This window comes from Aquarana catesbeiana, unplaced genomic scaffold (assembly GCF_042186555.1).
Source record: "Aquarana catesbeiana isolate 2022-GZ unplaced genomic scaffold, ASM4218655v1 unanchor228, whole genome shotgun sequence".
NCBI lineage: Eukaryota > Metazoa > Chordata > Amphibia > Anura > Ranidae > Aquarana > Aquarana catesbeiana.
In genome coordinates this window covers 2,201,395-2,217,484 of record NW_027362655.1, presented here as the reverse complement: position 1 = coordinate 2,217,484, position 16,090 = coordinate 2,201,395, and the positions used below count along the sequence as shown (strand labels likewise).

At 45.2% G+C, this 16,090-nt stretch overlaps 3 protein-coding genes across 3 annotated transcripts in view; 1 reads left to right on the top strand and 2 right to left on the bottom strand.

Moving 5' to 3' along the window:
* Positions 1 to 16,090, top strand: part of LOC141121652 (uncharacterized) — a 447,439-nt gene that overhangs the window by 60,908 nt on the left and 370,441 nt on the right. The window lies entirely within an intron of this gene.
* Positions 1 to 16,090, bottom strand: part of LOC141121729 (uncharacterized) — a 373,994-nt gene that overhangs the window by 101,791 nt on the left and 256,113 nt on the right. The gene's annotated exons all lie outside the window — the stretch shown is intronic.
* LOC141121644 (uncharacterized) overlaps positions 3,623 to 16,090 on the bottom strand; it is a 71,807-nt gene continuing 59,339 nt past the window's right edge. The window contains exon 15 of the mRNA XM_073611313.1: positions 3,623 to 4,572. Within this exon, the coding sequence (XP_073467414.1) occupies positions 3,927 to 4,572 (646 nt within the window). The 3' untranslated portion in view covers positions 3,623 to 3,926. The remainder of the gene's footprint in view (positions 4,573 to 16,090) is intronic.

Sequence of the window (16,090 nt, the reverse complement as noted above, 5' to 3'; positions counted from 1 at the left end):
GCCTAGCCAGTCTCCAGATCTCAACCCCATAGAAAATCTTTGGAGGGAGTTGAAAGTCCGTGTTGCCCAGCGACAGCCCCAAAACATCACTGTTCCAGAGGAGATCTGCATGGAGGAATGGGCCAACATACCAGCAACAATATGTGACAACATTGTGAAGACTGATGCCGCGTACACACGGTCGGACTTTCTATCCTACTTGGTCCGGCACACTTTCCGACGGACTTTGTCCGCCAGGTGCGCCGGACTTTAAAACGGACGGACTTGCCCACACACGGCCGGACTTTCCGGCGGGCTAAGTCCACCCGTCTTTCCGACGGACTTTCGCCGGAGTTCCGGCGGACTTTCAGAATGAACGGACTTGCCCACACACGGACAAGTCCGTTCATTTTGAACGTGACTCAGGTGCGACGGGACTAGAAAAGGATGTCAATCTTGCCGCTTTTATCGGCGAGATTGACACCTTGCGAGCCCCGTCGCGGGGCATACCAGGCCCTTAGGTCTGGTATGGATTATAAAGGGAACCCCCTACGCCGAAAAAACGGCGTGGGGTCCCCCCTAAAATCCATACCAGACCCCGATCCGAGCACGCAGCCTGGCCGGTCAGGAAAGGGGGTGGGGACGAGCGAGCGCCCCCCCCTCCTGAACCGTACCAGGCCACATGCCCTCAACATGGGGGGTGGGTGCTTTGGGGGAGGGGGGCCGCCCTGCGGGCCCCCCCCCACCCCAAAGCACCTTGTCCCCATGTTGATGAGGACAAGGGCCTCTTCCCGACAACCCTGGCCGTTGGTTGTCGGGGTCTGCGGGCGGGGGCTTATCGGAATCTGGGAGCCCCCTTTAATAAGGGGGCCCCCAGATCCTGGCCCCCCACCCTATGTGAATGAGTATGGGGTACATGGTACCCCTACCCATTCACCTAGGGAAAAAGTGTAAGTAATAAAACACACTACACAGGTTTTTAAAATATTTTATTAAACAGCTCCGGGGGGATCTTCCTCCGGCTTCGGGGGTCTTCTTCCGGCTTCGGGGGTCCCTCCGCTTCATCTTCTCCCGGCGTCCGGTTGGTTCTTCTCCGCTCTCTTCTCTCCAGTTCTTCGGCCGGCTCCTCTGCTGTCTTCAGGTAGCTCTCTTGCCAGCAGAGGTCCGGACTTCTTGTCTTCTTCTCTTCTCCAGATGTTGACACGACGCTCTCTCCGGCTGGACTGCTCTCCGAGGGCTGCGTTGTGACTTATATAGGCGGAGACCCCGCCCCCTTTTGATGTCACAGTCCCTGGGCATGCTGGGACTGTGACGTTTTAGGGGGCGTGGTCACTGGGTGATGTTGACCACGCCCCCTAAAACGTCACAGTCCCAGCATGCCCAGGGACTGTGACATCAAAAGGGGGCGGGGTCTCCGCCTATATAAGTCACAACGCAGCCCTCGGAGAGCAGTCCAGCCGGAGAGAGCGTCGTGTCAACATCTGGAGAAGAGAAGAAGACAAGAAGTCCGGACCTCTGCTGGCAAGAGAGCTACCTGAAGACAGCAGAGGAGCCGGCCGAAGAACTGGAGAGAAGAGAGCGGAGAAGAACCAACCGGACGCCGGGAGAAGATGAAGCGCAGGGACCCCCGAAGCCGGAAGAAGACCCCCGAAGCCGGAAGAAGACCCCCGAAGCCGGAGGAAGATCCCCCCGGAGCTGTTTAATAAAATATTTTAAAAACCTGTGTAGTGTGTTTTATTACTTACACTTTTTCCCTAGGTGAATGGGTAGGGGTACCATGTACCCCATACTCATTCACATAGGGTGGGGGGCTGGGATCTGGGGGCCCCCTTATTAAAGGGGGCTCCCAGATTCCGATAAGCCCCCGCCCGCAGACCCCGACAACCAACGGCCAGGGTTGTCGGGAAGAGGCCCTTGTCCTCATCAACATGGGGACAAGGTGCTTTGGGGTGGGGGGGCCCCGCAGGGCCCCCCCTCCCCTAAAGCACCCACCCCCCATGTTGAGGGCATGCGGCCTGGTACGGTTCAGGAGGGGGGGGGCGCTCGCTCGTCCCCACCCCCTTTCCTGACCGGCCAGGCTGCGTGCTCGGATCGGGGTCTGGTATGGATTTTAGGGGGGACCCCACGCCGTTTTTTCGGCGTAGGGGGTTCCCTTTATAATCCATACCAGACCTAAGGGCCTGGTATGCCCCGCGCTCGCCGCAATAGGAAAATTTGTTTTTCCTATTGCAGCGAGCGCGAGATGCAATACCCTGCCCTCGTGTCGCATCTGGTCCGTCGGACCAGCATACACACGAGCGGGCTTTCCGTCGGACCAGCACACACACGAGCGGACTTTCCGCCCGAAACTGAGTCCGGCGGAAGGATTTAAAACTTTCTTCAAATCTAGGTCCGGCGGGCTTTTGGGAAAAAGTCCGCCGGAAAAGTCCGCCGGCGCCCACACACGGACGGATTGTCCGGCACACTCTGGTCCGCCGGACCAAGTATGCCGGAAAGTCCGACCGTGTGTACGCGGCATTACAGAAAACGTTTGACCTCTGTCATTGCCAACAAAGGATATATAACAAAGTATTGAGATGAACTTTTGATATTGACCAAATACTTATTTTCCACCATAATTTGCAAATAAATTCTTTCAAAAATCAGACAATGTGATTGTCTGGATTTGTTTCCACATTTTGTCTCTCATAGTTGAGGTATACCTATGATGATAATTACAGGCCTCTCTCATCTTTTTAAGTGGGAGAACTTGCACAACTGGTGGCTGACTAAATACTTTTTTGCCCCACTGTACACTTTTTTTTTATGTGTAATATGTAATTTCTACCCTTTGCTTATGCATTTTTATTGCATGTTTATTATAATAAATTTATACTTTTTAATACATTACCTGGTCTGCCTATAAAATCGGGAGGGGTATTACCATGTCTTGAGCACTAGGTTCTCCTTTTTTGATTGTCTCTATTGGATCAGACGGACCAGGTGTTTATACACACACTGCCAATCCCTTCTCTATAAATATCTCCATTAGTAAAAATAGCACATTACTGCATTATGGCCACTAGATGGAGCCAAGGAAATCAGTGTATGAGATAAAATACAGCCTCATCACAGCTGGGTAAATGCTGGTCACATTCGTTCAACTGATAAAAAAAAAAAAAAATAGACCTCTAAAACCTTGTACACACGATCGGATTTTCCGCAGACAAAGCCTCTGACTTTTGTCCGAAGGGCATTGGCCAGGAACTTGTCTTGCATACAAACGGCACACAATTGTCGGCCAACAAACACGAACGTAGTGACGTACTATGTGGTTTTTCAGCTCTTTAGCGCCACCCTTTGGGCACCTTCTGCTAATGTTGTGCTTGGTGAGCGTTGATTCTGAGCATGTGTGTTTGTGCTTTGGACTTCTGTACACACGATCGGAAAATCTGACACCAGACTGTTGTCCACGAAAAATTTTAAAGTCTGCCATCCAAAATTTGTCCGCGGAAAATCAGACAACAATTGTCTAATGGAGCGTACAAATGGTAGGATTTTCCGCCAACAGTCTGTCAACACACAATTCCCGTTGGAAAATCCGATCGTGTGTACGAGGCTTAAGTGTTTGTGAAAGTTTACACGACAAAATGTACTCAGCCAATGAAAAGGTAATGACTCCATTTTTATTTTTCTACTGCTATCAATGGCCAACACAGTACAACACTTCATCCATGTCTTTGGTGATCTCTGATCTCCTTATAAACTATTTCTTACATGATGAAGATCAGCCATGGAGTATATCTGAGGTGTATATCAGGGTGTGCTTCTTCTCCACATGAGAGCTGTGATGTCCAGCAACATCCATATAGAAGACATTTCCTGCACTCAAGGCACTAATGCACCTCAAGGGTTGTGTGGGATCCCTGATGTACAGGAAGACAGGACTTCAGTGAGGAACAATTCCCTCACTCAGGACAGGGAAGTAGCTTCTCCCTCGTGTGAGATCTCTGATGTGTGTAAAGAATGGACTTCTGTGAGAAACATTTCCCGCACTCAGGACAGGAATACGGCTTCTCCCCTGTGTGAGCTCTCTGATGTCTGTAAAGATGGGTCTTCTGTGAGAAACATTTCCCGCACTCGGGACAGAAATACGGCTTCTCCCCTGTGTGAGATCTCTGATGTCTGTAAAGACAGGACATCCGTGAAAAACATTTCCCGCACTGAGGACAGGAATGTGGCTTCTCCCCCGTGTGAGATTTCTGATGTCTGTAAAGACTGGACATCCGTGAAAAACATTTCCCGCACTCAGGACAGGAATGCGGCTTCTCCCCCGTGTGAGATGTCCGATGTATGGAAAGACTGGACATCCGTGAAAAACATTTCCCGCACTCAGGACAGGAATGCGGCTTCTCCCCCATGTGAGATCTCTGATGTTTGTAAAGACTGGACTTATGTGTAAAACATTTCCCACACTCAGCACAGGAATAAGGTCTCTCCTCTGTGTGAGATCTCTGATGTTTGTAAAGAGCAGACATCCATGAAAAACATTTCCCGCACTCAGGACAGGTATACGGCTTCTCTCCTGTGTGAGATCTTTTATGCACATCAAGACTGGATTTAAAAGGGAAACACTTCCCGCACTCAGTACAGGAAAATCTCTTATCTTTTGGAAGGATGGCACCGTCCCTCACAGACTGAGGTTCCTCAGGATAAGAGGAATACGATGGTCCATCTACACTGTGTGGTGCCGGATGGACATTTGAGGTAGTCGGGTTTTCTCCTGGACTATACTGTGTGATGTCCTCATCTTCTACTTTACAGTCTGGAGACAAAGTGAGACAATCCTCTGAGGTTTTCCTCATCTCCCGTCCATCTACTAAAATAGAAATAAAAAGATTATTACTAGACATGAGCAGATTGGTTCCCCTAAACCAGGACTCTGCCCACATCAGGCAGCTTTGTCTCTGAGGATCTTACAATTCCTCCCTCAAGGTAACTAGTAAATGGGTCCTCTGATCTTCTACCAGTTCATTTCTTTATTCATGGACCTTATTTAGAGAGTGAGAAAACAACGAGAACTGTCTTTTATAGAAGTGACAGTGATGAGGTGATTATAGGATGAGTGTCCCCACCCCCTCTATCACTCATTGCCATCTGCCCAACACAAGAAGTCCTGCACTTCCTTATTTAGTCCATGATTTAGTCATGAATAACAGCGGGGCTGAGCTCCACCAGAGGTCAGAGAGTGAGGATGGGGGAGAACAACCAAGATGAAGACTGGACTGATCCTGAAGACCACCATCATTGGGTTATTGACTCCTCCCTCATTATCACTTTATGTTTAAGGTTCCAAAGTTTGATGATGTTATCACATTATTATCAACATGTAAAAGTCCGTGATCCAATCAGATCATCAGATATAAAATGTCCAGCTGGTAGAAAATGGGTGTAAATGGGTCTCTTTTGTGTAACAAAAGAGAATATATATTATGTTTATATATAGCAGTGGGTAGAGGGGAGAGAAGATGTAATGTAATGTAATGTACAACATATTGTATAAGATACAACAGATAGAACCACAGTATATAGTATCAGAATTATGTAATGTACAACATAGAGTATATAGTGCAGGGGTCAGGAGTATGTAATGTACAATATACATTATACAGTGTAAGGGTCAGGACTAATAATATTGATATTCAGTAATAAGTGGAAGTTTCAATGTTTACATGAGACAAGCTGCAAAATAAATCCACATAAAACAAGTAAATATAATATACCTGACTATCTATATATTAATGCTAGCAGCATAAGGATTCCAAATCGTTGCCTCCCATCTCCTGAGACTGCACTCAGTGACTTGGGTCTGAGACTATACAGACATATCCCTCCACCCGGCACAGCCAACAAACAGAACATGTGACCCTGGCAGAATTGTTCTTTCAGAGATCTTGCCAGAAGACCCAAAGCACATTCCCCAGGTGCCTAGGTCTAGTAACATCTATGGTGAAAATACACATTTTGCTACCAGCTGAACCCCAGAATCTTTATAAATCCAATGTAGATACATAAATTGTGTCTGCAGCAGAATTATCTGAGAGAAATACAGGATGGGGAACACAGCTCAGGAAAGTGACCAGGGGATTACAGGCTGATATCACCAGGTCCCTACCCTACTCTGGACCAATCAGTGAGCAGTATGGGTGGAGGAATGTATTTAGTGTTAATGACCCACCTGTGCTGATCTCTGTAGGAGTGTCCTCCTCTATAAATGTCCCTGTTATTCCATCCTCCACCATAGACTGCTGATCATCCCTCACAGATGTCTCTTCTTCTTCTGCTTTAACCTCAAATTCAATATCGTTTGGATCTCCACTCTATATCGAGAAAATTACAGAAAATATCATCTGTAAGAAATAAGCTTTATTATTGTGACATCACATAAAAATCCACACATTGTCTCCCTGATTCTGTGTTTTATAAGCTCACTCCCACCAACCTTGTGACAATGAGGGATGGTGTGATCAGATTGTGTGGAATCCCGGGAATACAGAGGACGGGGACATCTCTCTGGTGGGTTCCTGGTATTAGGTGGCTCCATCATATTCTTGTGTCCTTCTGAAAACGCCTCCATCATTCCATACTCCTCATCCTCCTCTTTATATTCTTCTTTAACAATAATATTATAATCCCAGAGGTTTCCACTCTGAATATATAATAAAACATTCATTGTAACAAACATGCTGTGTATAAATCAGAACTACCAATAATTGTCAATCATCTACCTGATGATGGTGAGGGATGGTGTGATCTTCCTGTGTGGAATCTCGGGAATACAGAGGACGGGGACATCTCTCTGGTGGGTTTCTGTAGCTGGACTCCACCATGGTGTCCTGGTACAGATCTTTGTGTTCTTTTAGAAACTCCTCCATCACCCCATCCTCATCATCCTCCTCTTTTATCTCTTCTTTAACCTCAACTTTAGAATCTCTCAGGTTGTCACTCTGAATATATAATAAAATGACATCAATTGTAACAATGCAGATAATGTACAGATCCTAATGATACTATCAGTGATTGTTCCTCATCTACCTGATGATGGTGAGGGATGGTGTGACCTTCCTGTGTGGAATCCCGGGAATACAGAGGACGGGGACATCTCTCTGGTGGGTTCCCATTACTGGATCCATCTGTAGGAAACACACACACTGACTGAATAGATTGTTTCTATGTGTTTATCAGATGATGGGGGATCTAGGTGGACCCTCCGTACTGCTCTCTCCTTTACAATAAAGTCTCCTCTTACCCGGTGATGTGAGGGGCGGCTGATTGTCCATCATGACGTCCTTGTAGAGATCCTTGTGTCCTTCTAAATACTCCCACTCCTCCATGGAGAAATAGACAGTGACATCCTGACACCTTATAGGAACCTGACACACACAATGATACAGTCACCATCCAGACACATCCCTTGTCTGTTACTGGATAATGTCCCAGAATTCCCAGCACCGCTCACCTCTCCTGTCAGCAGCTCCATCATCTTCTTGGTGACTTCTAGAATCTTCTGCATGTTGTGTCTCTCAGGTTTTAGGGAGTCACATGGAGGCACTGTGATGGTCATATGATCACCTGACTTCAGAAATCTCTGTATTGAGGAACCAATAGGAACATCATGTTAGAGTCCCAGAATCCTCCTCACCTCTCTGGTCAGGTCTGTGTTTTAATAATAGAGATAAGAGAGATGTCATGTGACCTCCCATAATCCTCCTCACCTCTCCGGTCAGCAGGTAGATGATCTCCAGGGTGAGGTTTAGTATCTTCTCAGTCATGTAACTCCAGTCCTCCTCCATCCTCATTGGTGTTGTTGTTTGATCTATACAGGTCTCCTTGTAGATGGAAAACTTTGGGAAATGAAAATATGAATTATTTGGATGGTATTGGTCAAACAATAATAGGATGTGGATGTGAGGGGGGTAATAGGAGGGTTGTTGAACATTTAACTCTCTCAAGACTGGATATTTTCACCCCCTTCCTGCCCAGGCCAATTGTCCAATTTCAGCACTCTCACACTTTTAATGGCAATTACCCAAATTTTTTAGACAGATATAACTTTCTTTTGTTGGTGTTTAATCCGCATTGTTTTTTACATTTTATGAATGTATATAAATGAAAAGATTCAGAAATTTAGAAAAAAAATACATTCGTTTCAGTTATACAATTTAGCAAATAAATAATCTTTCTTCATAAATTTAGGCCAAAATATATTCTGATATATTTCTGTGGTAAAAATAGCCCAAATCAGTGTATATGAGTTATGCCCTGTACACATGATCGGACATTCCGACAACAAAATCCCATTTTTTTTTCCGACGGATGTTGGCTCAAACTTGTCTTGCATACACACAGTCACACAAAGTTGGTAGGAAATTCCGAACGTCAAGAACACGGTGACGTACAACGTGTACGACGAGCTGAGAAAAATAAAGGTCAATAGCCAGTGCTGTTCTTCTGCTTGATTCCGAGCATGTGTGGCACTTTGTGCGTTGGAATTGTGTACACACGATCAGAATTTGCGCAAACGGATTTTGTTGTCGGAAAGTTTGAGAACCAGATCTCAAATTTTGTGCGACGGAAATTCCGATGAAAAATGTCCGATGGAGCCTACACACGGTCGGAATTTCCGACAACACGCTCCGATCGCAAATTTTCCGTCGGAAAGTCCGATCGTGTGTACGGGGCATAAGTATGTAGGAAAGTTATAAAGTCAACAAACTATGGGATATAGATTTAAAAATTGATCAGTCCTGACGTACTGATGGCATTTCTTATTGCCTGAGGCCCTAAAATGTCAGGAAAGTACAAATCCCACCCCCCCAAAATGACCCCCTTTTAGAAAGTAGAAAGGTGTTTAGTAAGAGGTATAGTGAGTTTTTTGAAGGTGTAACTTTTTGCCAATGTTTTTGGAAAATTTTGGGGACATTTTTTAGAAAAGAATTTACATTTATTTCAAAAAGTTTCCATTGTTATTTCTTACACATAGCATAGACATACTCAGAATTACAACTCAAAACATATTTACAGCCTAGATGTTTAGGAGGGACCCAAAATCCTAGGAGCACCATTGAGCTTTCAATGAGCATAAATAACGCATCTCACTTGGCAACTACACATTTTTGGAGGTCCTGGAACACCAGGACAAAGGAATCACCCATAAAATGATCCCATTTTGAAAAGTGACATATTTTCTGTAAGGCATAGTGAGTTTTTTAAAATATTTTTTTGCAAAAAGTTTTTGGAAAACGCAGGAAAGAAAAGTAAAATGTGTGTGTGTGTGTGTATATAATTTTTTTTTTTTTTTACTACACAAAATTGTCAAATAAGCTATTTCTCACACGCAGCATGGACATTACAACCAAATTCTGCTACTCCTTATGAGTATGGTGACACCACATGTGAGACTTTTTCACAGCCTAACCACACAATCCAAGGAGTACCTGCAGGTGTTTTAGGGGCATAAATTACACATCTAATTTCCAGACTACTTATCACATTTATGGAGGCCCTGGAGCACCAGGACAGTAGAAACATAATGACCCCATTTTGGAGAGTGAACACCCAAGGGTATTTTTTTTTTTTTAGGAGGCATGCGGAGTCTTTTAAAGATCCAAAGTGATTGTAAAGTCTTGTTTTCACCCCAGTCGTCTTCCAGGGCAGCCCTTGAGAGATGGAGCTCCTCCTCACACACAGGAAACACATTGCCAGTAATTTCTTTAAAAGGCGGTCCCTCAGGTCCCTGGTCAATCTTATGCCACGTACACACGACCGGACTTTCCGGCATACTTGGTCCGGCGGAAAATCCGATCGTGTGTGGGCTCCAGCGGACTCTTTTTTCTCAAAAGTTTGACGGACTTAGATTTGAAACATGTTTCAAATCTGTCCGACAGACTCGAGTCCGGTCGAAAAGTCCGCTCGTCTGTATGCTAGTCTGATGGACAAAAACCAACGCTAGGGCAGCTATTGGCTACTGGCTATGAACTTCCTTATTTTAGTCCGGTCCTACGACATCACGTACAAATTCGTCGGACTTTGGTTGATCGTGTGTAGGCAAGTCTGTTCATTTGGAAAGTCCGTCGTAAAGTCCGTCAAAGTCCGCCGGACAAAGTCTGCCGTAAAGTCCGGTCGTGTGTACGCGGCATTAGGGTTTCCTCCGTCCAGAGGAGACATGTTGCCAAAGGACCTGAGGGGCTCCATCTCCCAAGGGCTGACCAGGACAGGGGTCCTGCAGGTGCAGCACAGGTGGTGTCAACTGGAGTGGAGCCTCTGAGTGGCAGGGGGTCAGTGGACCTTACCGGAGCCGTTGTACTGGCGTGGAGGATGGGGCATGCGGCCACGGGCAACCCTCTTTAGCAGCGGGCAGGAGGTGTCCCAGATTTCTGCTCTCTCTGAGCCCAGGCTTGGAGATAGGCGCCAATACAGCATCCCCTTGACTTGCTCACGGCTGGAGGCTGTTTAACCAGGAAGACACGGGGTGTCATTTCTGGGGTGGATGATGTCATCGGCGTGTGTCCGGGGGAAGCTGGTGCGGCCCCCTTAAAGGTGCGGAGAGCGGGAATGGCCAGGTGGTGCCGTTTTTGGCATGGACGTGGCTGCAGGGGTCAGTAACTATTTGTTGCGAAAGATCCAGGATGCAGGAAGAAGATGAACTCTCATCTGCCCAGGCTCCCATGGATGCAGGCACCAGCGGGACACAGGTAGGCACCAGCACCAGTGGGTGACCTTTTTTGTCCAAATAGGGAACATCAGGCTAGTTGGTGGTGGTCTCTAGCAGCCTGGGGCACTACAGGGGGTTTCAGGTGTCACTGGGTGTGCACGCTGTAATGGCTGAGTAAATGCTGATGCCTTTTTCTCACTGCCATGGGCCCCTGTGTTTTATGTTTTGGCAGGCAAAGCCCTCTAAAGACTCAAAGCCCAATCCCAGGAAGCGGTGTGCAAAATGTGCTACCAAGATGCCCTTGGGATACACAGAACCGCTATGTCAAGTTTGCATAGACAGACTGGTTAAAAAAGTCTGATACAATTTACACAAAGAATTTTGGATCCGTGAGGGGTGACATAAAAACCACCTTTAAGGATCTTAAAAAATTTATTGCAGAGGTAAAACCTCCACCAGCTCCCTCTGGAAGTTCCTCTCCCATAGCCTTGCTGAGATCAGTCGCCTCATTGTCGCAGGAGACAGTGAGGGAACGAGCAGGTAGCAGCGCGGTTAGCGCAATAGCTACTGACAGCTCTGATTCGGAGCAAAAGGATGGGGGAGAAGAAAAGAAGGGGCTCAAGTACAAATTGTCTCTAGAAGACGTAGAGGACTTACTTGGGGCCATATATGAGACTTTGGAGATTGAGAAAGAAAGAGAACTTCCATAAAAACATGACCTGATGTATCAAGGTCTTAGGAAGAAAAAGTCCAAAGTATTTCCAGTCCACCAGGTGATGTCGGACGTTGTGAAGAATGAGTGGGCAGACCCAGAAAAGAAGCCTTTCTTTGCCGCTAGTCATAAGAAGCGGTTTCCTTTCAGTGACGATCTGCAAGAGGTATGGAATAAAAATCCTAAATTGGATGCGCCACTATCAAAAGTCTCCAAAAAGTCCTCACTGGCCATTGAAGACATGGGGCATCTAAATGATTGCATGAATAAGAGGAGTGACATTATCCTAAAGAGAGCTTGGGAAACAAGTGTCGCCAGCCTGAATCCCGTACTTGCCACCACTTGCGTGGCAAGAAACCTGGACATTTTGGCTCTCCCAACTGCAAGACTGCATAAAAAATGGCATGCCTAGGGAAGAAATTTTGAAAACCCTACCGGTTCTCTCAAAGGCAGTCTGGTACATAGCGGATGCATCCGCAGAGTCTGTCAAGCTGGCAGCAAGATCAGGAGGTCTAGCCATGGCAGCCAAACGGGCTATTTGGATGAAGACCTGGTCAAGGGACCCTGCATCCAACATGAAACTATGCAATCTCCCATTTTCCGGAGACTGTTTGTTCGGGACAGGCTTGGCTGAAGCCTTAGAAAGAACGGCAGACAGGAAAAAAACATTCCCGACCGAAAAGCGCAAACCTCCACAAAAGAGGTTTTTTGTGAACGAAGGGAGCGTCCACTAGAAGAAAAGAGAGATCACCCCAAAAACAACTGGATGGGTCAAAAGGGGAAGCTGAAGAGTAACCTCCTCTTTGGCTCTTCTAACCAAACCCCAAAGCAATGATGATAGATCGCCAGTAGGAGGAAGGCTGGCTACCTTCCTACTTCAATGGCAGCAGACGACAGCCAATCAATTAATTCTAGACATCATCACAAGAGGTTACTCCCTGGAATTCAATTGTCATCCTCCAGAGAGATTTATATTAACAAAACTTCCCAGGGATCTTGAAAAAGCAAGGGCTCTCCCGTTGTTACTGGGGGAAATGGTAGACCAGAAAGTCCTTACTCCAGTCCCAGAGGTAGAAAAACGAAAGGGTTTTTACTCTCACGTTTTTGTGATCAAGATATCTTCTGGTAAATTTCAATTGATATGAAATCTAAAGCCCCTGAACCAAGCGATACAATACAAAAGATTCCGCATGGAATCCATATTCTCAGTCAAAAATATCCTTCAACTGGGAACTTTCATGGCGACCATGAATCTCAGGGATGCCTATCTCCACATTCCCATACAAGAAGAGTCCCAGAGATACCTGAGGTTGGCAGTGGAGATAGAGATAAAAGGAGTATCATTTCCAGAGCAGAGCTCTTCCTTTTGGGGCTATCCTCGTCACCGAGGATATTTACCAAAGTCCTAGCAGAAGCTCTGGCCCCTCTGAGGTTGAAGAAGATGACTGTTGACCTACTATTCGCAGCACAGTCAGAAGTAAAGCTGGTAAAAGACCTCACAGATGCTCAACTATGGCTGAAGTCACTGGGTTGGATTTTAAAACATTGAAAAATCCAACCTGTGTCCCACTCAGAATATCCGGTTTCTTGGATATCTGCTCAACTCCATAGAGCAGAAGACATCCTTACCGGAGGAGAAGATCCAAGGCCTTGTCAAGAGATTAAGTTCTGTACAGAACAACCTCCCAATATCTATCAGGGAGCTGATGTCGGTTCTGGGTCTGATGACCTCAACGATACCAGCAGTACAATGGGGCAAATTTCATCTAAGGCCCCTGCAAGTCTTTCTCGTAAGAAATCAACAAGAAGATATGGACAGGATGCTCTTACTCCCAACCTCTGTGAAGAGATCGCTCTGGTGATGGAGGATCCACACAAATTTAAGCCAGGGTCTGGCATGGTCTTTCCCAACCTCACGGAAGTTGACCACAGACGCAAGTAGTTGGGGATGGGGAGCCCACCTAGCAGGGCAACCAGCTCAGGGGAGATGGTCCCCGGAAGAAGCCCAGGCATCTTCGATTCAGAGGGAGCTTTTGGCAATAGCCAAAGCCATAGAACACTTCCAAGACCAAATAAGGAGTCATCACATGCTGATTCTGATGGACAACGCCACAGAAGTAGCTTATGTGAACAAACAAGGGGGCATGAGGAGCCCCTCCTTAAGCCACATCTCCAACCAGATATGAAGTTTGGGCAAAAGGGATCCTACTGTCGGTTGGAGCGGTCCATCTAAGGAGGGAAAACAAACAAGTGGCGGACTTCCTCCCCCACCAAGAGATCTCAGAAGAGAAATGGGTATTACACCCAGAGGTGTTCAGGGAAATTACAGCTCGCTGGAGAGAACCAAATATAGATCTGTTTGCATCCTGGTAAAACACTCAGGTGAAGTGTTTCTTCTCGCTAAACCCGCAAGACCAGCCTCTAGGGATAGACGCACTCCAAAACCCATGGAATTTCAAGATGTGCTATGCCTTCCCTCCGGTACATCCGATTCCTCGGATGGTGAAGAAATTCCTACAAAAGCAAACAAAGCTCATACTGATAGCACCATATTGGCCCAAGAGAGCCTGGTTCTCTTAGCTCCTCAGTCTCCCAGCAGAAGAGCCGTAGCTGAATCCTCACAGGGATGGCCTGATGTGTCAGGGACCCATAACAGGCCTACGACAAAAAAGCTTCAAATGGGCGGCCTGGTTACTGAGAAAGATATCTTGATATCAAAAGGACTCTCAGATAAAGTGGTGGCAACGCTTCTGAGCGCTAGGAAGCCGAACACCAGGGACATCTACAGAAAGACCTGGAGAAAATTTAACAGCTGATGCGCTGAAAATGCAGAGCATTGGCAAAATACAGAGAAGATCTATATATACAACAAATAAACCGCGCTAAGATAATGAGTAAAGTCCAATTAGCAATCAGTGAGATAAAGTTCCCTTGTCAAAAGAAGTTTATTGAGTATACAATGTTATAAAGATACATAAAGTAAGTTTACAAGGATCTAAGCTAAGTAAGCTCATTGTTTTACAGTAGGGTTTATATAGGTAAATATCATGAAATTTCAAATATTAAACATTGGGTTCACGTAAACCTAAATTAAAGATATATATCATTTCCTTAGTTACTTTTGTAGGTATTTAAATGATTTATACCTACTATACATATTGTTTACAAGTAGAGTGTATATAGGTCAAATAAATTCTGATAATGAGCTTTAATCGTAAGGTGGAGAAAAGGAAAGAGAAAGAAGAAAAAGGGTTGAAAGGTAGAGGTATGGTCCACAAGGTTGTCCCGCTCGTCAGTTTATTATTCTTTTTAGTTCTCTTTGAAGCCTTAGAATGGGTGTCTCTGTAAGTCATTTAATCTGTTACCATGGCAACAGGACAGAGTCATTGAAGTTTGACAGGAACTGTTGTTTTATCCAAGGATGCCAAAGTTTTTCAAATTTTGGAATTTGATTTTGATCGATGGCTACCATCTTAGCATGGGACATTGTATTATTCATTCTGTGAATTGTTTCTGCTAGTACCAATGTAGGAGATTTCCATGCCTTGGCCACTGTTTGTTTTGCAGCCGTTATTAGTTGGATCATAAGTTTGAATTGAGAGAGTGTTAACCATTCCGGTTTTAGATTAAGTAAAGTTAAATATGGATCTGGTTGTATTATTTTTTTAAATATTTTAGATGCAATCACGAAGACTTCCTTCCAGAAGGTTTGGATTACTGGGCACGTCCACCATATGTGTAAATATGTGCCTATTTCTGGGCATCCTCGAAAACAAAGAGCTGAGGTATTAGGTGAATATTTTGCCACTCTAGCGGGTACAAGGTACCAGCGAGTTAGGACTTTATAATTTGTCTCCAGTGCTAAGATGTTAGGTGAAGATGACTTAGATGTGAGCCATATGTTAGACCAGTCCGTGTCTTCTAAAGTTCGTCCCAGGTCCTCCTCCCACCTCTGAACGTAAGAGGGTCTATTAAGATTTGCTACTCCATATAATTGATTATAAAGTGATGAAATTGTACCTTTAGCAAATGGATCTTTTGTACAGATTGATTCAAAAATGGATAATTGGGATAATGGTGTATCCCCCTTTAGGAATGGTGTATAGAAATTTTTGATTTGGAGATATCTAAATATCTCAGAGTTTGGTAGATCATATTTTTCTCTAAGCGATGGGAATGAAAGGAATGATTTAGATGCTATGAAGTCATTTAGTGTCTGAATGCCTGATGTTGTCCAAGCTTTAAAAGAATTTGGGTAGATCCATGCCGGATAAAAGGCCGGATTTCTGATAAAAGAAAGAAGAGGATTGTGTGGAGATTGTAACTGATATTTGGTTTTTAGTTTATCCCAGAGAGATAAGAAGTGTTTAGTTATGGGATTATGAATTTTAAAGCGGTCTTTAGGATCAAGCCATAATAAATTTGATATTAATAGAGGGTCATTTTCTGAAGCCTCTATAAATACCCATAATGGGATTTCCTGTTTTGCATGGTATTTGGACAGACTGGCCAAATGTGCTGCTCTGTAGTAGTTAGTAAAATTAGGGTATCCCAGGCCTCCTTTATTTTTGGGAAGATGTAGTGTGTGTATAGGTATACGTGGTTTAGAAGAGCCCCATATAAACGAAGTTGCTCTTTTTTGTACTATTCTCAAAAAATAGGAAGGAATTGGAATAGGGAGGACTCTGAATAGATAAAGCAATTTG